Source organism: Eleutherodactylus coqui, chromosome 2 (assembly GCF_035609145.1).
Source record: "Eleutherodactylus coqui strain aEleCoq1 chromosome 2, aEleCoq1.hap1, whole genome shotgun sequence".
NCBI lineage: Eukaryota > Metazoa > Chordata > Amphibia > Anura > Eleutherodactylidae > Eleutherodactylus > Eleutherodactylus coqui.
In genome coordinates, this window is record NC_089838.1 from 127406621 (window position 1) to 127423962 (window position 17342).

At 40.6% G+C, this 17342-nt stretch overlaps 1 protein-coding gene across 1 annotated transcript in view; it reads right to left on the reverse strand.

Moving 5' to 3' along the window:
• The window catches only part of KITLG (KIT ligand), an 81592-nt gene extending 65459 nt beyond the window's left edge, over positions 1 to 16133 (reverse strand). The window contains exon 1 of the mRNA XM_066591497.1: positions 15939 to 16133. Within this exon, the coding sequence (XP_066447594.1) occupies positions 15939 to 15953 (15 nt within the window). The 5' untranslated portion in view covers positions 15954 to 16133. The remainder of the gene's footprint in view (positions 1 to 15938) is intronic.
• Between the last annotated feature and the right edge of the window lie 1209 nt (positions 16134 to 17342).

Genomic DNA, 17342 nt, shown 5'->3' on the forward strand with positions numbered 1-17342 from the left:
TTGCATGGCGAAATTCTAAGAAAGAATCACTGCTTCAAAAGACGTGTTATTTCCACAACCCATATAAAAGTGGATTGTTGCGGCTCCGTATGTGTCGATTTGCAATGAAATTGAATATTCAATGTCTGGTTGGGAGCTTTTCCTAGGAACACTTCAGCAGAAAATGATGAATTCCATGTGCTTGCCGTCAGTACAAAATATAGAACTTCACTTTTTAAGTCACAGGATGATGGTTCTTTTAAGTATTTGGCTCGTCCCTGACTACTCAGGATATCTAAATACATAAACATTTCTTATGCTCAAATCCCTTCAGTCAAGAAGTAGAATAGCAAACAAAATGTTAAAAAGGTACAAACTTTTCATGTTCAAAAACCTAATATCATAAATGTGTTATCCTATGTAGAACAATACTCCCAGCACAATAATATCTACTGTAGGTAACATTGGGTTCAAAGCTAAACAAGTCAACTCCTTTAGTCATTGTGCACTTCTTTGTCTTGCTACCCCAACCTAAAATTCCCAGTTACTGCTGGAGGTGCACATTCCATGTAATGAGTTTTCTTTGTCTTATGACAACACAGCTTTTCCCCCCTTTTCTTTAAACTTTCATTGTTCTTAAGTTACACATTTTATTACATTTCTTACAGGTGCAACTTAAGAGACCGTACAATGCTTTAAGTGGAGTTACTTCAATCATCACACTTATTCCCAGGACAGCTAATGATGAAGAAAGATATGAGATTTGTAACATGAAATGAGCCAAGACAGAGCTGCCTATTTAATTGAAGTCAGCTGGAACAAGTCATTACCGCCATTAATGTCAGAGTTGCTCTAGTGGGTGTACATTTCCCAGTGTACTTATTAAGGTTACCACAAACCCATACTTATTTCCAATTTTTAAGGTTAATTCCTTAGGGAGGCTTAGCACTCAATTTACTACAATAAAACATTCTACAATTGCATTCACAGATCTTGCTTCCCTTTTGTGGTGTGCATTAAGCGCATATAAATAGAAGGCCGTCTTCTTACTAATTGCAACAGACCTAAACCTACCATCAAATAGGACTCCAAGGCCAAAAAGTTGTTTTATGGTGTCATTGAAACCCACCATCATAAAACAATAAGATAAGCGCTTACATGTTTGTCTGACTTCATTTAGAATGGGTTTAACACATCAAAAGTTTGATTTAAAGCACAAATGGTACAAACATTAGGCTACATTCCATAGTAAAGGTTAGAAGAATGCCATTTTCACTTAAATCATGTTACTAATTGATACTTTTATTTCATCAGTAAATCTAATGGTAGTGTTTGATGTCACTTTAGGGCTGAACATAAGCTGATGGGGGAAATGTTCTAAGAACAGTTTTTGAAGGCTATGGAAAACTGAACTCATTCAATAAAATTCTCTACAGAATGTCATGGTTCTGTTTATGTTGAAGTCTCAATATAAAGTTCATAAGTATGTTACATTAACTATTACAATTTACAGCTCATCATATATTATTGATTCTTCCTACCACCGAATTGTATTAAGAAAGGTCTTACGAAATATTAAAAATGCTATATTACTTAATGGCTAGATTTTTACCATGAATGTAATAAAGACAAGTTAAAGGGGTTGAGCAAATAAAAGCATGAGGAGCATTGAAATAAAGTAAGTTATATTCATCTTACCATTGTCCTGGGCACCTTGGTCCCCTCCTACTGCAGGGTCGCGTGGTTACGTGCCGTATAAGCACCTCACCTTAATCACTGGTTTCAAAGGTCTGAACACGGATGCTGGTGGCTTGCCATGATAGTCAGGCGCTTAGACAGCACATGACCATGCTATCTGGGAGCAGGAGGAGGTCAGAGGGGACTGGAGTTGTGGGGAACCAGAGCACTGGTAAGTTGAGAATAAGTTAATGTGTTATTTTAAAGCAACCCAGGCTTTGAGGCTATTTTTTTTACTTTCATCAGACAACTCTTTTGACTATATTTAACAGTCTAAAAATATGCAAATAGGTGTCAAAAGTTATTGAATCAGGCAAATCTTGTGTTGGAGAATCTGTTGACTGTGACCAAAACTGTATATTAATGCAAAATCTGAAAAGCTAGCCTTACTTAAATGTAACCCCTTATTGATGAGCCTACTTTTTGCCTTAAGGATCAAGCGATTTTCATTGTGACATTGCTAAAGCCATTACTCATTGGCATTGCCGCATGAGGGCCTTTTTTTTTTTTTGTTTAGACAAGTCGTATTTTTAATGGCACTACTCTGGCGTACAAGTAATGTGCTGTATGACTTATTATTTATTTGGGTAGGGGTGGGGAGAGGGATATGTAAAACTTTTTCAGAAATTCTGCTATTGTTCTGGGATTTTGTTTTTACGGCGTTCACCTTTCCGTAAATATAATACGCTTACTTTCATATCTGGATCAGCACAATTACAATACAAATTGTATATAAAAGCTTATTATTACTTTTGCACAATAAAAACTTGGTCTTAAAGAATAATTAAATCTGCATTGCTGCATTCTAAGATCCATAGCATTATTTTTTTAATTTTTTGCGGAAGAGTTGCAGTTTTTATTGGTACCATTTTGAGATACATATGACATTTGGATTGCTTTCTATTGTGTTTTTTGAGAGGGGAACAAACAAAAATAGAAATTCTGGCATTATTTTTTTATATTTTTACGACATTCACCATGCACAATAAATAAAATATTTTCATTGTCTGTGGGCCATGACGAACCAGGTAATACCTATTATGTGTTGATTTTTCAAAATCTTTTGGTATTCTATCCATTTAAAAATGGTTTTGTGAGGAAAAGTGTATTTTTATTTCTTTAAATTAGACTTTATTGGCCTTTTTATGGAATTTTTTTAGTCCCTGATGGGGACTTTAAGATGAGATCATTGGATTGTTAAGATAGTACTCTGCATTACTTAAGTAATGCATTCTACTATGCCAATGACAGCAATCTATTAGGCCTCAGTCAGACGGGCGTTTTTTCGTGCGATTTGCGCATGCGATCTGCGCATATATAGAACCATTGCTTCGCAATGGGATCGGTCACATGGCCGCTTTTTATGCGGATGTCCGATAAATTATAGGACACGAGGAATCGCAGATCGCAGATCGTGCCTATCTGCGTTCTGCGATTCCTTGTGTTCTATATATGCGCTCAATGGGGCCGGCGGCAGCAGCGCCGACCCCATTGAGAACATATACTACAAAGATCATTCTCCTCTGCCACAGCTGTAACAGCTGTGGCAGAGAACGATGTTCGCCCATTGAATTCAATGGAGCCGGCAATACAGCCGGCTCCATTGAAAGTAATGGGCTGCTGTCAAGCGCGGGATGAATTTTCGGGAAGCGCTTAAAAGTATAAGCCCTTCCCTGAAAATCATCCTAAAATGTGTAAAAATAAAAAATATATATATACTCACTTGGCCCTTCTGCCGGAGTTCAGCCGCAGCCGGCAGTTCTCCTGAACTGCTCTGTGTAGTATTCAGCAGGCGTGGATTTAAAATCCCCGCCTGCTGAATGGGCTGCCTCTGATTGGTCACAGCCCTCACCAATCAGAGGCAGCTCTCACTCACCCATTCATAAATGGGTGAGTGAGTGCTGCCTCTGATTGGCTCAGCGCAAGGACCAATCAGGGGCAGCTCTCAGCTATTGAATGACAGCTGAGAGCTGCCCCTGATTGGTCCCTGCACTCAGCCAATTAAAGGCAGCACTCACTCACCCATTCATGAATGGGTGAGTGAGAGCTGCCTCTGATTGGTGAGGGCTGTGACCAATCAGAGGCAGCCCATTCAGCAGGCAGGGATTTTAAATCCCCGCCAGCTGAATACTACACAGAGCAGTTCAGGAGAACTGCCGGCCGGCCACTGCTGAACTCCGGCTGCAGGGACAAGGTGAGTATATATATTTTTTTTATTTTTACACATTATAGGATGATTTTCAGGGAAGGGCTTATATTTTTAAGCCCTTCCCGAAAATTCACCCCGCGCTCGCCAGCAGCCCATTGCTTTCAATAGAGCCGGCTGTATTGCCGGCTCCATTGAATTTCAGTGGGTTGGACAGCACTCCTTTGATCGGGCCCGTTTCGCCGAAAACGCTGCTAGCTGCAGATTTTTCGGTGAATCGTCAGCCCCGGTCATGCGATTTGCGAATGCGCATCCGACATGCGATCCGCAAATCGCGGCAAAAAAACGGTCATCTGACCGAGGCCTTAGACTCTGTCAGAGCGGTGGTGAGTTACAAGACAAACACAGAAGCCTTTGTCAGGCTTATGGCTGTCTTGCGAACCCATTAGTATCTTGCTATCACATTGCGAGATGTAGATGAGTGACAGATGGAGCAACTTACTCCTGTCATCTGCTTACATGATGCAGATGCTATTGATTGTGGCATCTAAGGGGTTAAACTGTCAGGATCTGAGGTTTCTCCTCAACTGGCAGTTAGAGCAGGATCCTGGTTGTCAGTACGCAGTCAAGCGACCAACTTAAAGAGATGCATTGTGGGTTTAAAGCCCATTAATGAGATCAATAAACAGGTGTATTCACCATTAAGGGGTTAATAAATGACAACTATATATCTATAGCCACTGTCTGTTCAGAAGTACAATACAATGATTGTTACAACATAATGCTATTCTGTAATTGTAACAATGTACCCAGTAGGTCACTAGATTGGAATTGAACAATTGAAAACAATTATTCTCTTTTGTCTATCTCAATGATAACATTTTTGAGTATAATTGTAGTTCCGAAGATCTGTTTTTATAGACAACTTATAATGGGAACATACCTAGAGGAAAGACAGGTTTAGAACAAAAATCAAAATGAGACAACCTAACACCACCACCCTCTAACAATCCTCCATAGAAGGGTCCAGCATATTGTATGTTCACTTCTCTACCCATCTTCGGTTGTAAAGATGGCTGACATGACCCTTTTTTGGCTATTTCCTACTTTCCCTACTAATGTTTTAGTACATTTGACAAAGAGTCCTGTGCTTCATGCAACTTTTAAGGATGAAAGTATACAAAAAAACTAAAGTTTGCACGTCCAACAAATATATTAAGTGTGAAGGTGCAAAGTAAGCCATGGCTGCAACAAAATACAGTAACAAACACATTCTTCAGCAATGATATAAAGTGTGTATGAATGCTGTAGCACATGCTTGTAACTTTTGAGGATAGAAGCTGGGAAACCCCTAATCAGAGTCCCATTTTCATATGCCTTATTTGGACATACGAGAACCTCATTGAATAGTGACAGGCTTGGCTTTTCTTGTCCTCGATTAGTCAAAAATGGAAAGCCTTTGTTAAAAATGGCCTTTGTTCTGCAGAACTGTGTGTCTCCAACATGATCACTTATGGATTGAATGGACCTAATGTAATAAAATGTTTTTCCTGCAGAATTAAAAAAAATGTCTACCCACAGTTTCATCCAGCAAGAACAGCGGAATGCTGGAGAGACTGTCTCTGGTGAGTCAACCTTTCATAATAAGGACATAACAGGATGCCAATAAAGGGTTAAAATAGCTGAGGAACAGGGCTCTTCGCTTGCAGCCCTATCCACCCATTGGCTTCAGAAGGACCCTGGAACCTGCATTCAGTAGCCTCAACTTCTTTCCCAGTGGGTTGTATATGAGGAACTGTGCATATTATAAGGGTTCTTATATAAACCATCACTGTCTCATACAATTGGTAATTTAAGGCTTAACATTCCTTTACAAGAATAGCAGAAAAAAGTGCCAATCAAGCATCAACAGTAAGTGAATGAATTACTATATTCTGCTGTAGATATTAAAATTACTTTAGAATTGCCATTTATACAGTAATAAAATTGTGCTTAGCTAAAGAATGCAGCCGTTCTATAATTTATTCAGCTTGGTTTAGATTATCAGAAAAAGTAGAGTAATATCTGTCAAATTCGTCTCTATGGATTTCAGATGCTTCCTTTTCAACTACAAAGTAGAGAATGACTCTAGGGAGAAGCATTTGCTTTATACCAGTTGAAATCTGTGTGTGGGAGTGCGAGCAGTGCTGCTGCCAATTCAGCTTACAAAAGAATGCAATTGCTTACCCTTATCCTTGGCTCTAATGTAAGAATTGATACGATCTTAACTTTCAACTTGGGCATGGCAAAACATGCTTCCCAGCTGTGTACACTGCACGACAGTGAGAGCTCAGCAGTCCATCAGTCATAAAACAAACTAATACTACACAACCATTCAGTAGCAATCAAACTGGTACAACATGCCAGACAAGCAAGAGACTCAACTCCCTTTCAGGCATATAGTCTACAATTCCAAAAAAGCTTTTTCCAAGTTATAACATAGTTAGAAGCTTGTAGGTCCTAACATAAAAACATACTTTAAAATATAAATAAATGCACAATTGAAGTAAAAAAAAAAAAAAAGAAAGAAGCTTGAATGTATTCTCAGGATGCCAAGGCTGAAGATTTGTCCAAAATAAACATGTATGGAACATAGAGGATTTTACACAGGAAGGTAAGACACATACGTCCATTTGACAAACAGTGGTGGTCAAATAAAAGAGGACAGTCTACTACCATGGTAGACCTTAGAGCTGATCCAGTCAAACTCAATATTAGGCCAGAAGGTAGTTTTATGACTGACTTTTACATTTAGGTGGGAGAATTGCATATTCCAGTGTGCTTGCCCAGAACCACCAGCCTTTTCTAGTGAAAGCCAATTGTTGGTTTATATTCAGACTTGTCAGTCTTGACCAATGCCATTAGGTGGTGTGGGTCTCATGTTCATCCTGATTGCAAATATTTGCTATAGCCAGAACAGGGCTACGGGAACATGTCGGACAGTCATGTTAAAAAAAAAACAATGACATGGAGCAATAGAAATACATTTTTGTTTTCGCCATCATGGCGGATTCCGCACATGTGAAAAAAGGGGCTGGCAGAAGAAAAAATTGCTTTAACATCTTCCTATGTGTGCCACAAGTGCTTTTCTCTATTCTTACAGTAGTTCTCCCGGCTCCGGCTTTTACAAACAGTATATCAATACTGAAAAGCTTTAGCCTCTTCTACCATATAAACTCTGTTTACTTTCTACCTAAACTATTTACTCTCTACTTTTATTCAGTGACAAAATGATTGACCTATACAGACTAGAGATGAGCGAGTATACTCGCTAAGGCACATTACTCGGGCAAGTAGTGCCTTAGCCGAGTATCTCCCCGCTCTTCTCTAAAGATTTGGGGGGCCGGTGGGGGGCGGGGAGCTGCAGGGGAGAGCGGGGAGGAACGGAGGGGAGATCTCTCTCTCCCTCTCTCCCCCCCCCCACTCCCCCCTGCTCACCGCCACAACTCACCTGTCACCCGCGCCGGCAGCCGAATCTTTAGAGACGAGCGGGGAGATACTCGGCTAAGGCACTACTCGCTCGAGTAATGTGTCTTAGCGAGTATACTCGCTCATTCCTAATACAAACCAATCTGATATTACTAGTATATTATTAAGTAAGCACCAACATTCGGTGACAATTCTATGGTCAGGGAGCAAAAGCTTTTATTCACATGAAGTATTAACCAGATTGTAAATACTCAATAAAGTACTTAATGCATTTTCCACCCCACTTGCAGCTTTGTGGAGCATCTCTTTGCCATATATCTGAATGTAGAAGGGAAAGTTAATGGGAACAATGCAGCTATCTTCCTATTAACTTTAAGGAAATTAATGGGAACATTACAACTAGCATTTTAAAGCAGACGACTGTTATAGAACTGTTTGTTAATTCCATTTTTTTGTTTGACTTGTTGAAGTGTGCTGGTACTATGTAAACAGGAACACCTTCTAATCTGAGTGGCAACAATAGGAAGGCTTGCTAATTAAAAAATATCAGTGACCTGAATAAAGAGTGAGCCTGTTTCTACAAAAGGTGGGCGGAGAATAAAGCAGGTCAATGAACTAGTAGTGAATGATAATGTGACTCATACCTCAGCCATTAATAGCCAAGCAAATCAATATGTAGAATTTAAACTGGTTTTCTGGTGCTTCACTATTATCGACCCATCTTCAGGATCAACTGTTGATTGGTATGGTCCACTGTTTGAGTTCCCTGACAATCAGCTGATTGAAGAGGTTGTGGTGCTATAGTGAGCACTGCAGCCTCTTCTCAGGCCTGTACATCACTTACAATCAGTCAAGTGAATGGGACTAAGCTGCAATACCAGGCACAGCCACTATACAATGTACAACACTTTGCCTGGTAACGACAGTGGTGTTCACCCAAGTACAACTGTCACTTCAATTAACCAGAGTTGAGCGAACGTACTCTTCCGAGCTTTATGCTCGTTCCAGTATTAGCATGCTCAATGGTGCTCGAGCGAGCATCACGCAGTGTTCGACCCCGCACCAGTTTTGGCCCCTCCCCGCCGCTGACATGTCAGATTTGACCCCTCCCCGCTGCGATGCTGCGCACATCAACGGTAGTTTGTGGCTGGCTTGGCGGAGAGAGAGAGAACAGGAAAAAAACAAAAAAAAAGCTCGGCAACCAGCGGGTCTCATACAAAAATACTCGAGTCTCCCATTGAAGTCAATGGGGTTCGTTACTCGAATAGAGCTCTCAAATTTTATGAAAAGCTCGACTCGAATAACAAGGACCCGAGCATTTCGGTGCTCGCTCATCTCTACAATTAACTAATCAGTGGGGATCCTGAGCTATGGACCCCTGCCAATCAACTATTGGTGATCCTCTTAAAGGAAAAAAATGTTTTCTACCTCATTGGGGTTCTTTTGCCTTCTTCTAGATCAACATTGTGGGGTATCAGGCTGAACTGGATGGTCATATGTCTTTTTTCAGCCTTACATACTATGCTACTATATGTTACTATCCTAAAGGACAGCTTATCAATGGTGTAGTGCTGGAAAACCCCTTTAGAGAGTGATGGTTATATCTCCAAAATGGCTGCTTAGAAGTATGCATAGGGGATAAACCGTGTGCGTTTATAAGGAGATTATTAACAAATCTGGTCTTCTACATGCCTTACATGCTGACTAGTGGTAAGGCTTCTACGTGTCAGACCTACACTACCAATGAACAAGTCTTCAAAAATTCTCTACTTAATTCATTCCACAAGGAGAATTTGTAAGGATCAGGGAACATGGATCTACTGAGCCACAGACTGGTTTGGTTTTGGGCAAAATTCTGAGGCACACTTGAGGTATCCTGGTTTTCAGCCTTTAACCCCACCATTCAGGATGTGGGCATCGCTTCACAGTCCTTAGGCCATTACGTGGGAAGTGATCCAAGTGCTGTGGAGGCTGATGCTACTTAAGGCTTAGGCATGGTACCTGAGGATGTGTACAGGAGCATAGTTAGACAGTACAGGACCAGGCAAGTGGTACACTTCAGAATGAGAAACAAAGTCAGATATGAGGTCAAGGAGAAGAGGTCCAATATGGATAATCGGGCCAGGGGTTAGGGCAAACAATCATGGTCAGTAGAACAAGCTGAGGTCAGGAGAACAGCAGTTGCTGTTCGTTGTGTGCTGCTAATCTTGTGTTTATGCTTGATAGGAGCACAGACAGGAACATGGTCAGGATAACAAACCAATGTCAAGAAACCAGTGGACAGAAGATAATTTTCTAGAGCCTTGAGTAGACCTAAAGGACCTCATAGTGGGAAGATCCCTAATATAGCAAGGAAACACTGGGATTGGCAAGGGGGCACTTTTGAATATTGTGTTCTGGTCCTTTAAGAGCATGGCTAAGCTTTCAGGCTGCATCTATAGCCAATGTAGACACCAGGGACTGGCATTTGCAGGAAGAAAGAACTGAGTGTGAGTTGGCGGCTACAGCTGCATATTTTAATAGAATCACTCCAATTTGCTACCGTCTCTAACAATAACCACAGAGAAGAGGAAGTTGTCTTGTAAGGACCTAAGGCCCTTCTGTACTACAATTACGAGTTATCCCGTATGCACAGGATCAGGGATAACTTGCTGATTGGTGTGGATCTCACTGCTGAGATCCCTGCTGTTTCCGTGCCCCCTATTCTCACTACAGCGTTACTGCACCCACCTCAGGGAGGAGGAGACTGAATGAAGCACTGGTCATGCACCCTCACTAGCATTCCATTCACTTTCAAGGAGACTCTGGAAATACCAGAGCGGCACCTGCTCGGGTATTTCCGTCAACCCCATTGAAATGAATAGAGCATTGACTGCGCATGCCCAACAAGCACTTCATTTACCCGCTGAATGGGAGAGAGCTCACCTAGCATTCTGAAAAGTGTGGACTTCACTTAGAAGCTACACTTCATAAAATATTTTGACAATCATAGAAATGATCAGCCTCTAGTACCTGAAGCAACTCATATTCACACGTTAACCCACTGGTGTAACTATAGGGGATGCGGTTGCACCCCGGCCCAGGAGCCCTAGGGGGCCCATAAGGCCTCTCTCCTCCATATAGGGAGCCCAGTACTATAAATAAAGCATTATAGTTGGGGGCCCTGTTACAGGTTTTGCATTGGGGCCCAGGAGTGTCAAGTTACACCTCTGCGTTAACCTACACATTAAAATGTATTGTCTCCTGTGTATCGCAGTGTGGCCCATTATAGCTAAAAAGAGTAATTTTCTGTAACAAGTCTCTGGATACTTTCCCTAAAATTGCCTAGAAGTAGTACATGGAAAGCTATATTTTTTCCATCGGGTAAAGATATTTGATACCACTTGGTTGGGTTGAGCCCCATTAATATATCCTCATCATTCATGTCCCTTAAACAATGCCGCTTGAACAATAAATGTGGGTTAAAGGATTTATATTTACAAGTGAGTTTTACATTTCACCTTAATGATCTACATTCCTTCTTTTGTATACAATGTTATTATAAAAATGAAAGAAAAAAAAATAAAGATCATCATTTATATGACCTCAAGGACTCTAATCTCATGTATGAGAAAGTAATACATGTGGATAACAGCAACAAGGGAAAAATCGAGGGTGGGAATCTGGCAGGTTTAACAACCCAGTACTAGTTCAAAAAACAGGTCAAATGACCATTGAAAATCAGGTTTTTTAGGTATTTCTTTAGAAGGCGATCTAGAACCATTGACAGCAAAAATCCCTACCTTCCTAAAAGTATGTGCCATTCAATAAACATTCACTGTTAATTATCTTGTATTTAGACATTTGTTAAGAACCTTATGCAGATGAACTAGGAGCTCAAAAGTAGCTCCAGACAGATATGGGAGTATCAACACAATAAAAGCCTTGATGAATCAAGCCCTGGGGCAGCCATTAATAGGTCAGCAGATAAAAGGCTTCAATTATATAATGTTTGCTTGAAAGATATGCCTAGTATAATGACACCTATATCTAAAAAAAAACAAACAAAAAACTATGAGTAAATTGTATATTACATATGTGTACCAGGATGATGTCACAATCATTAGGAAGTGCTGAATTTACAAAACATGGAAGGTTTTGTAAACAACATTAGGCCAAGAAAAGCTCCTCGCCCCTTTGTTCTAGTAGCAAACATGCAATGTGGAACACTTAGCTTGGCCAATACTTCATAAATAACCACAGCATATTGTAGAACGCTCTCAGCACAGATAGCAACGTTTCCCGTCTACCTCAATTTTGAAAACATAAAGCAGTTTAGCCAGAAACCTAGTCTATTATAATATGGGATAATTGTCCACAGATGCATGATGGTGACTGCAACATTGCAATAAAATATATTAGCAAATGCATAAGAAGAAAGGGGTGAAGGGAGACAGGCTGAACATTAATTCAATTATTGACTTTGATTTAAAGCTCTGTTCACATCTGCAGCAGAACTATGTACGGAGTCTCTGGTGTAGAACAATTCAAAAATCCCAGATGAAATAGAACAGCGTGACGCACTATTTCATCCCGGAAAATGTGGAGGGCATGAAGGAAGCTGGATGGGCCCCATAGTCAATAGATCAGTTTGGCATCCATCGGTTCTGTCATGAGACAGATCTGGGTTTCCATTTTTCTGTTCCTAGGCATACCGTATTCCCTAAACAAACCACTCTGTACTCCGCCTGATAACATGCTCCCTGACCTACTGACTGCAATCCCTGGTAGCCATCATAAACCGCTCCTGCAGTCATACCGATTCTGCCGTCACATGGCCAAATGTCTGACCATTGTCTATGTGTATAGAATCCCTCACTCTCCACCTCGCCATACCATGCACATTTTCAGCCCTTTACCTTCTGTATCACCCCATTACTTGTAGTATGTAAGCTCGTTGGAGCAGGACCCTCACCCCTATTGTTTCCATCGACTGATTACTATGTAACTGTGGTTCTGTAATTTTTGTATTTTTTGTCTTTCTGTATCCCCCTTGTCTATGTAAGCGCTGCGGAATATGTTGGCGCTATACAAATAAAGTTTATTATTATTCCTATAACGGAACAGAAGGCCAGAAAGCAACATGCTGATGTGCACACAGCCTAATATATATATATAGGTGATGCTCATTAGGAGATTGCAATAAGAGTGGCCATATACATTAGATAGCGGTCTGCCGAATGCTTAGTCTACTGACAGCTATTTTGCCCGACACAGTTATAGACATACACACTCAAACATGCATGTGGTCTGAATGTAAGATGAGAAAAAGTCACTGCCAGACGTCTTTAAAAGTGGTATAGACCCCCGAGAACAAAAGGATTGTGCAGTTGAATCCAACTACCTGGTAATTATCTCAGCCAACATCTCCTATAGGAAGAGTGTTGGGAGGCACCATACACCTTAGATGATCATCAGGTTTGGTTTAGTGGATGCACATCTAATCTGGAGGACCACCCTAAGGCACATAAACAGGCTCTTCTGTCATGTACTAAAGCACTGCCCACCCACACATCTAAAGTAATGTCTGCCAGATTATCACATTCCAACTAAACAAGAGGTATTTCACTGAGTTTTTCCTGCACTGTATTTTGCTCAACCAGTATAACCTCTATTCCTGCTTAAGATATTTCCTATTGAAAGAGCCCCCTCTATCGTTTGACAAGACAGCAGAGATCCATGCTTTCCTTAGCTGACTTCAGTGAATCATGTTGCAATCTACTGGGAATGATGCTTTATATCAGTGGATAGTCTACGACAGTGCTCACTTAGAACAGTAGTCACAGGCTGCAGGACATAATTGTAAACCTCTGCGGAAGAATGATGTCTCTGGGCTGTCCTACAAGTTTGAAGATTTTGCACAATACTGAGCTGGACGTAGTAGATACCTGTGTCAAAGGATGACAGTGCGACTAATATTTTACATACCTAATGTAAGCTCATAGCAAAGGTCAAATGTGCTAGATGGTTGCAAGCCAAAAACCATGTTGATGGAAAATATCCCTGGTTCTCTGGGAAAAGAGGTGTTCACTGTGGGAATAAATTATCTAGAATAGAATAGTACCTAAATGTGACAATTGATCACAACCTGAGCAATGTTAAGTTGACTATGTGAGACACTACATGTGCTTATTACATTATTGAACAGAGCCGATTTACAAGTTCTTTAGCGAGTAAAAACAAGATTTATATGCCACAAGCTGACGTGTGTTTTGCCTTTGCTGGTGTTATTCCACGATCTATCTAAAACAGCACGTAAGTGGAAAAGCTATGGGATGGGCATGTTTATTGAACACATCCTAGAAGATAATTGGTATAGACAATAACTTTTGCTGTTTTGTAATTAGGTACTGTATGTAAAGTGTCATTGAGAATCATTTCCCTGTATAATACCACACCCAAGTGCTTTGCACGGTTTTCTGCAGAAGTCGAGAGCTTGACCATCTCTCCAATATGACGATTATTATCAGGAAATGTTACTTAAACTGCTTTTCATTCGCAGGATAAATCCAAAGTCGTCAATATATCATCTATGATACTCACATCACAATAATGGGGCATACAGTGACATAACACTGTACTAGTAACTTCTCACAAAAACTTACTGTAGCTAATATACAATTCTAGAACCACCAGCTTAGGTGTTACACTATTCTAGTCCATTACATAAGATTATTTGATACACTGTTCTGGTATTATTAGTTCCTTAGGCCATTCTAAGCTTAATAATTCTTTAAATATGCTTAGTTGATGCACCATTTTAGTACCCATCTCCATTCCATTATGAAGTTTTATAAAGGGCAGTTTTCCAGTGAGGAGATGAAAAGAACCTATGACCTTCATAACTGATAACTTCTTTGGGTGCAACCAAAGGAGTTTAACTCCTTGTGAACACAAGGTCACCCACCAGATGTGGGACAGAAGATATTTTGGGTCATTATAGACCGGAGGTAAATTGCACCTCTCACCTCTCCACATTCCTGCTTTGATGGTAGCCCTAGCAAAGTTGCAAAGTTTCATACGTAGATGCAACCTTTAATCTTATTCTACTTCAAAGTCATTCTGTGCTAATGCTTGTTCGAGTATTATAAAATCTTGTAACTTATTACTAACCAGGTCTATAAATCCTGGGTGTATGCGAGTCATTCTTGAATTTGGAACTCATAGAATTCAGATAAGATTTCCTGTTCAGCAATGCTATCAGCCAGGAAACGTAAATGGTGCTCAAACACGCTGTGGACCTATAAAAGACTGGCATGCCAGTGTTTATTCAGTAGAATACCTGTACCCTAGACTGGTTTACAAGGATGGCCTTGCTGGCAGTTTTCTTCAGAGTACACACAGACATCAGACAGGGCTGTCAGCTTCCTATTGAAAGATATTACAGTAAACATCAGGCACTGCACTAAATCAGTGCCAGTGACAGCCTTGTGCACCATGTAAGTGGAAGCAGCACTCCTGCATATAAAGTAACTGTCAGATACAATTCTACCCTACTTGACATTTTATATTGCTGAAGTAAAGTTTTAATGGTGCAAGAACTTAGTTTTACTATAAACATAATGATTTACTACAGTATTAATATAATCTCAATGTGCAATCTGAAGGTTGTTACACTGGGGTATAAACTAAATCAAACTTCTGTGCTTTTAGATTTATGGCCACTTCACACTTAATAAACACCCATCATAGCACAAAACGCTGAATAAAACGTGCCATTACTAGCTTAATGTCACTCAATGGCTAAAATGCAGATCCACAACTACTATATTCTTGCCTATGATGACCAATAAATATGGATTTGCCTTTAAAGCCTGCTGTGCATTCATATCTTTACTATAGATCACAAGTTTACACAAACACTCTGGAAGTTCTTATTTATTTACAATCTCACAATCTTAAAACATTCCTAAAAATTTGTTACATAATAATGAATATCTCCAGTTAGAGCCAAAAGGCAAATGCAATTTCATGACACCTTCATCCAGCTAAAGATCAAGACATACAGATGTTACGGTGCTCACTATGTCAGGTGCTGCAGAGCTGAGCTTGTCATGTCACACAACATATTGTTACATTGCGGTTTGTTCACAGTACATATCCAGTGACTAGGGGGTCAATCAATATACATAGTAAATATTTGCAGACCACATGTTACTACTGACTTTGCACTGACATTCTAAAAGTGCAAGAAGAATTCTCAGCCTAGCCTGATACATCGCAGGAGCACAACCGAATGCAAATAGCAACGGGACAGTTCTTCCTTGAAGACAAGGAAACATTTGCATGTTGAGATATCCAGATGCCAGTGATCCAGAGCAAGCAGTGCTCTATGGCTGGACACCTAACTCCAGGTGCTTCTTGGACAGATCCAGCTGCTCCTCCAGGAGGCTCTACTGCCCTGACACGCAGAAGCCCTTTAACCCTGGACATCCAGGCTATAGCAGGTCTTTTCCTATTAAGGCTATGTTCACACTAGTGTTACATTACCACCTGGCTATGTACAGTAAGTCACATTTATTGTCAGTATGTCTGCGCTGCTGCTATATGTCAATTGGCAGCTACTTACTTTTGTCTTCTTCATAAGGAAAGGATGGAGCTCTCCAGTTCAGGTAGCTTGTATAAGATCCGTTTAGCTGTTGTGGAGCCCCAGCATATTTGAGCTAATCCCTGCATTGGCTTTCCCTGTACAGTAGTGATGATAAGCACTGAATCACTTTGCAGTAATCCTCTCTCATAGTCACTTTGTGGGATTGTGCACTCTGATCCCAATCACTAGTTATATAGCAGCCTTCCCCCTCCTGCTCATACAGCCTGCTGGCCACGCCTGCTGCCTGCTCATTGGGACTTGTTAACACATTACAACCCTAGGCATAGAGATAATTGATCTGTAGAACATAGGACAAGTGCAGCCTATTGATCCGCATGGAAATAATTTGCAGCGCACATACTATATAAGCAGTGTTGATTATTGTAGAGGAGTGCATTTTAGGATATTTCAAAGGCATGCAATGACCTGTCACTATGTGCAAAAACAAACAAGGAACATTCAATGTAATTGAGTGTGTCTCACAATCTGTGTACAGTGCTATGGAATATGTTGGTGTTACATAAAGGAACACGAGTTACACTTAGTGTTCTCCTGTATACAAAAGACTGATCCAGCACTATATCTCAATACTGTTGTCCTGTATAGAAATAATATGTACTTGAATAGGAAGGAATGGATGTACTACATGATCGTATAATGCACAGGCCCCTGGGGGCCCTGGAACATGGGTTTCAGTTTTGTGTTGTGTGCAAAGTTGAAGAGTAGCATGTGAGAAGCAGGAAGCTGCTTTCTGCACCTCTCTTCAGTCCCATGGGACCGCTACAATGACTGAAGTTAGGAAAGTGTACTCAAAGTGGCCTCCTGCTATGATGCATGCATCGAGCTGTCGTTGGACCTGTGTTCACTCTAGGGACTCTCAACGTGGATTGGTGCCTGAATCTTCTGCAGACGACTGTGGATGACTTCCTGGATAATCTTTCCCTATCATAGTAGAAGTAGGCCAGTTCGAGTACACTTCCCTTACTTCAGTCATAGCAGCGGTCCCACAGGACTTAGAGACGCAGAATATGGATTTCTGCTTCTTACATGCTACTCTTCAACTTTGCAATTCGATTTTACTCTCTGTCTCTTACAGGGGCCACAACACTAAGTTCAAATCCATATTCCGGGGCCCACTAGCCATACCATTGTGTAGCTCATCCAGGCCTTCCTATTCAAGTATGCTATTGTTATTTCTATATATGACACAAGTATTGAGATATAGTGCTGGATCAGTCTTTTTGACTACAACCTGTTTAGAGGACCACTGTAAAAATATGTATATCACGTGATTTACACTTTTTTACACTAGGTCCCCACAGGTGATGGATGCTACTGTATTACATTCGTCACAAGCCTCCCTCAGATATATGCTTCCTGAAC